The sequence below is a fragment of the Cynoglossus semilaevis genome, chromosome 14, assembly GCF_000523025.1.
Source record: "Cynoglossus semilaevis isolate Cse_v1.0 chromosome 14, Cse_v1.0, whole genome shotgun sequence".
NCBI classification, from domain to species: domain Eukaryota; kingdom Metazoa; phylum Chordata; class Actinopteri; order Pleuronectiformes; family Cynoglossidae; genus Cynoglossus; species Cynoglossus semilaevis.
Genome location: NC_024320.1, coordinates 28,781,293 through 28,787,000, shown reverse-complemented (window position 1 = coordinate 28,787,000; position 5,708 = coordinate 28,781,293). Strand labels below are relative to the sequence as shown.

The 5,708-nt window shown below is 41.6% G+C and overlaps 1 protein-coding gene across 1 annotated transcript in view; it reads right to left on the bottom strand.

Moving 5' to 3' along the window:
* The window catches only part of mpx (myeloid-specific peroxidase), a 15,568-nt gene extending 10,120 nt beyond the window's left edge, over positions 1-5,448 (bottom strand). Inside the window, exons 1-12 of the mRNA XM_025062527.1 lie at positions 5,342-5,448; positions 4,330-4,504; positions 4,181-4,246; positions 4,006-4,093; positions 3,502-3,677; positions 3,200-3,332; positions 2,932-3,058; positions 2,633-2,839; positions 2,175-2,538; positions 640-800; positions 297-555; positions 186-214 (exon numbers count right to left, since the gene is read on the bottom strand). Of these exons, the coding sequence (XP_024918295.1) occupies positions 186-214; positions 297-555; positions 640-800; positions 2,175-2,538; positions 2,633-2,839; positions 2,932-3,058; positions 3,200-3,332; positions 3,502-3,677; positions 4,006-4,093; positions 4,181-4,244 (1,608 nt within the window). The 5' untranslated portion in view covers positions 4,245-4,246; positions 4,330-4,504; positions 5,342-5,448. The remainder of the gene's footprint in view (positions 1-185; positions 215-296; positions 556-639; positions 801-2,174; positions 2,539-2,632; positions 2,840-2,931; positions 3,059-3,199; positions 3,333-3,501; positions 3,678-4,005; positions 4,094-4,180; positions 4,247-4,329; positions 4,505-5,341) is intronic.
* Between the last annotated feature and the right edge of the window lie 260 nt (positions 5,449-5,708).

The following is a 5,708-nucleotide window of genomic DNA, read 5'->3' as shown; positions in this document are numbered from 1 at the left end:
ATGATACTTTTCAGAAGTATTCGAACCGAGTGGATCATCCTACCAGGCAGGCCATGATCACGTCCCCTCTGCAGGTTGAGAGAACCCAGGTCCGTAGCCATCTGGTCCACAAACTTAAACAGCTTGTCCCTCATAGCCTCCACCATCATGTGATCCTGAGCGTTCAGCTTGGCAGGACGGCCGACCAAACCCCGCAGCAGAGGGTCAATACCTCCTGGAGGAAGAAGAAAAAAAATGAGTTCACTGCTTCAGAGAGAGTCAGGAGGAAAGATCTGAGTGTTCTTCATCCTGCTCACCCTCAAAGATGATTCTCCAGGGTGTGAAAAATGCCTTAAACAGAGGCACAGAGGGGAACCGAGTGTTCTCCCTGTAATTGGCATTCAGTCGGAACAGGAACGGCTGAATGGCCAAGTGGCCAAAACGATAAGCTGCGGTTGCAAAGACGTTGGAGATGCTTGGGTCAATGTTGGAATTGTAACCACGGTATCTTCCAATCTGTGTGCTTATGACGTTGTCACCCAGGATGTGAGGCAGGTAGTCCCTAAAGACAAAGATCTGAAAGAGGGCCAGAGGTTTTAAAGACCTGAGGAGACAAGAGATGTGTCACAGCTGAAAAAGACAAGAGTGACGACTGGCTACCTGTGTGTAAGCACCCATGATTTTGCGAGCCTCCTGGTAGAGCGTCTCACTGTCCCAGTGTGGGTTTATCTTCTTCAGGGCACGAGCCAGTCGGTTATGTTCCCGCAGGAAGAGTGTGTGGATGGCGGTGAGGGCGATGTTCTCATTTGAACGGACGTCACCTACCAGAAAAAGAAGGTGTATAGTAATGACCAACAGAAAATCTTAAAGCTGAACTAGGGCTGGTCATCTTAATGCGCTATTATCACATTAACTGATTAATTAATTTAGAGGTAGTCGCCTTTAAAAAAAAAAAAATTGTAATGTGTGTTGCACATTGCTGCGCTGCTCACAGGAACCGGAAAAGAAAAAAATGGATCTTTCGTGAAATCCCACCCCCAAATGGTCATTGTCCATTCAAACATTCTAGCAAGAGGTACTATGTAAACAAGGTCCTTCAAACTGACTCTTTGACAAGCAAAAAGGTGAAGAGCTGTGCCTACCTGATGAACCTGATTTAAGCCAGAAGTAGCATTAGCTGTTTGTTTTGAAAAAGTATCAGATAGTACCTTACTCATCAGGAAATGATTCAGTCGACACAGCAGAAAGGTAGAGTGAGGAGTTCATCCCTATGTCTATGAACACCAAGATGCAACACTGCCAGTAATCTCTATGATATCAGGCCAACACCGTGAACTAATTCATTTCCCAAGACGATGTTAACGCTGTTTGGCACTTCTTCATATAGCAGTACATTTGAAAGTGTGCTATACACTACTTTTGAATTGACTGTGATTTTGAATTGTGATTAATCATGACTTCTTGCAACTAATGGCGTTTAAATTTTTTATTCGTGTGCCTCTGGTGGAATGATGAACTGCCCAGGGTGAACCCCACCCTCACCTAATAACTTCTGGGACTGACCCCAGCTCCCCAAACTCTGAGAAGTCATCGATTGACCACCAAACAAAAATCTCACAGAAAGTATAGTGATATACGGGCAGGAATTGAAGAAAGACACTCAAAGATCTTCTTTAACAGCTCTGATTACCTTTTTTTTTTAGTTTTAATAACCATCTGCTGCCACGTAGCGAAAGAGGATTTTTTTGCTCAGCCTGTCACGCATTGACAAACTAGAAAAATTATTTGCAATAAATATATAATAGTTTTTGGGACCAATTAAGTGAAATTAGATCATTTTCAGCAGCACACTCGTGGGCCACTGCACAGTGGTTTGGAATCACAGTTTTACAGCATTCAATTGGGTACTTGTTGAAAATGTTGAAAGCCTCTTACTGTCTGTTGATTTCTTGGACCCCCAAATTCCCCTTATAATTTCTCCTGTGACTACATAGTGAGATTTAATTTGTCTGTGAAGATTTTCATTCATCCAGGTCATGTTATCCAAAGAGTTGAGTTGTAAGCAACTGGAATTCTTCTTGGTTTCTGATGAAGTTCCTCAGTTGAGGAAAGAAACGTTATTGAAGCTCCAAGAAGAAGCCCAGATTTTTACAACTAAACTCTCTGGATGAGATTCAATTTGTACCACAACTGACCTGCGATGAAACAGGGCACCTCCTGAGCGTTGGGGTCATTGGTGATTCTCCTACGAGTGGCACAAGAGTTTTCTCTGGAGTTACTGAAAGGCAGCAGCTCCCGCCCGTTGTCTCTGAACTCGGTGTTGACACGTAGCAGGCCTCCATCATTTTGAAGGTCCCGTAGTTTGAGGGCAAGCTTTTCCTCAGAGCCGTACACTTGACTAAGGTCCAGGAAGGACGTCAGGGTGTTGATCTGTTCCCTCCTGTTGGGAACGCCACCAAAATTGTAGGCAGAGTATCCCGTTCCACAGGCAGTGGCAGATCTGAATGCAGGCAGGCAGCTGTCGGGGCGTGAGGGCAGGCGAGGGTCACCAGGAGGAATCTGGTTGGATTAGAGTGGTATAAAAATCATAAGGAATTTTTTATTTAGGTCAACAAATAATTTCAAATATGGAGGTTTGGGTTTAAACACTAACTGGAATGGGGATGCACGGCTCTGTTCTCTCACAGCTCTCATTACACCTAATACCATTGCTGAAGGATCGGATACTTGAGGAGGAGACCGTGATGCTGAGGTCGTGGGTATTCCACTGACCAAAGATGGATGTCAAAGAACTTAATTCTCTGTCGCTGACCACGCCGGCATCTGTGGTGCTCAGTATGTTGTTAGAAACCTGTCGAACCTGGAGGAATTTGAAAGAGATGTTTGTTTATTAAAATTAAAAATTATTCAGTGTAATATTTAGTAGATTTCTTTGTTTTTCACGAGTTATACCAATGGGAGCAGGAAGTTGTTAATGGTCCTGTTGTTGAAGCCTTTTGGTTGTGAGATGCCATCATCATATTCAGCAGGCAGCCAGCGGGTAAACGCAATGTTGGAGGAACCACGGCGAGGAAATTCTCTAAATAAGAAAAAAGTCCAGGTTTTGTATGGTCCGAGAGGTGTTTGTTATAAAAGAAATTGCGGATTCTGTAGATTTGTTTCTGTCTTAAAATGCTAATATTTTAGAGCACAAAAATATATATGTTTTCTACACACTCACAGGTTGTTGCAGACACTGCTGATGGTACGATACTTGTTTACGTTCTGTATGGTGCGGCAGTTTGGAGGCCTTATCCGGGCTGCACATCCAGTGATTTCAGAGAGCTTTATTAGATTGTCCTCAGAGAGCAAATCTGAAAAAGGTGGAAAACAACACTTCACAAAAACAGTATGTTTTTGTACAAGTCTGCTAAGTCCTAACTTCTGCTTCTGGATTACGGATTTAAATATGGACCTAAAATATTAACCAGGAAAAGCTGTAACAGAGTGTGTGTGTGTTGTAGTCGTCGTCGCCTGTCTGACCTGTTGCATTGAGGGAGCGTTTGTGCACATGATGGACCCTTTCTTGCACCAGACGGAGGGTTTGTGCCATGTAGTCTGCAGACCTGACTGCTGAGCGTGTGTCTCCTCGGGGCTGCTTGAGGAGATGCAGTACATCATGGGGACTCACCGCATCCTTACGGATTCGCCTCAGACTCCTGGAGAAGAACAGGTCACATGGTTGAACAAACCAAACTAAACGATTGTTTGTGTCACAGAAAGATCTGTTGTCAGTTTCCACCAGTATTATCATGACGTGAGATCAGTGATGGTTTGAAAAATTGAACTTCAAGCCTACAGGGGTAAAATTGGGTTGGGTGAAATCACACATGGATACTCGCGTATTAGTCTGTTTTGACATTAACAATAACAATAAAATAAATTTACAAAATATGTCAGTCAGTCAAAAAGTCAGTCAAAAGAAATGCACCCCCCCCCACACCCCCTGTAGGCCCCTCCAATTACAGTTTATGTTTAAAAACTCACTCTTCTCTGGAGTAGGTATAAGCATCATCCACGATTTTCTTTGCCTCCTCAAAACAGCTTTGCAGAAACGGACTGCCCAGAAACTCTTCTGCAAAGAGAATAATGATAATAAAAATATTCAGTACAGTGAGGGAGAAGCTGCAGAGATGTATGTTCCGTGTGTGACGCCGTTCACCTGTTGCTGTGGAGTCAGCAGGCATCAGACAGAGGCCCAGCACAAAGAGGAGCGAGAGCAGCATCTCTGGGAAATAATAATTTCAATTTAGTCAGAAAAATAAATCTTCAAAAAATGGTTTGACATTTTTGTCATAAAACAAGTCCTACCTGTGTCTGTGGAGATCCTTCTGGGGTTCAGTGAGTTCTACGGCTGTGATGAAGAACCTTGTTGTGTTGTTGTGTTCTGTGGTTTGCTGTCACTTATATACAGAGAGATAGAGGCCTCACCCAGGTTCAGTCCAGGTGAATGATCTGCCAGTAAAGAGTCCCTTCTTCCTCTGTTCTGAAGGAAATACAAAAACCTTTACTGGTTATCATGGTAAGCAACAGGACGATAACTAGGACACTGATGACGTAAACAGTCATGAATGTGATATTTACAATGTTATCAGTAGCTATTGTCTATCCACAGTTCTGTTTCAATTATGTGTAATTGAGGGGTTGAGTTTTGTGATTTAATGAGTTGAAGTATAATTATATTTGATTCCTGCATTCTTGGACAGCATTAAATATTTAAAATGGTACCAAACACAATAATTATCTAAATACAACAAAGAAGGGTGGCTTAAATGTTCTTTACAGTTTTTAATTAAAAACCTACTATACATTAATGTTGACAGACAAAGCAAAAAAAAACTGACGGGAATAAAATGACCGAGTTTAAAGCAAACATTAGCAAACGAGGACAATAATGCAGCCAACACTTGTCAGACCTAGCCACGTGATAACCAAACATTCGCCCACAACGAAGTCAGCAAAAAATATTCAAAAAAATTTTTAAAAAAATATTTTCCAAAAAATATTTTCAAAAAAATTTTTCAAGAAAAAATTTACAAAAAAATTTTCAAAAAAAAATTTCAAAAAACTTTTTTCAAAAAATTAGCTACTCCTGTAGCAACTCCTGAAAAAAAAAAAAGGGACAAAGCGGAAAGAAAAAAAAGAAGTTGATAACCAGAGTTGGAAAATATCGAATTACATGTAGTGGTGTTACTGTAACTGATTCGTTTTCTGTGTTCTTATACTGTTCAAAAGACTTATAAAAACCCATAATTTTTACTTTAATTCAGTACGTTTTTTTCTGCGGAATCGTACCTCGCCACTTTTTAAATCACATTCGTACCTGAGTTTCTGAGTTTCCGATGGTAACACGACCACACCTCATGTGACGGCAGCAACACTGTCGGAGATGTGTTATTGGTCGGGTAGAGTACAGTCTGATATGGTAGAATGGTATTACAAACGCCGCGGTGTTAGCTTATCTGTGGACAAGTTTAAAAAGTTCTGTTAGGCAACCGGACCTGAATTTTCTCAAAGAAGACGTTTCACCTCTAATCCATGAGGCTTCTTTAGTTCTAACCAGTGGTGGGGAGTACAGCAGATAAATACTCTGGGTGTGAAAGAATAAAGCTACTTCAGCTCCACCCTGTTAGGTGGGGTATTGGAGTCAAAAGTAAAACTGTAAACAATCATTAAGATTCTGGTGGGTT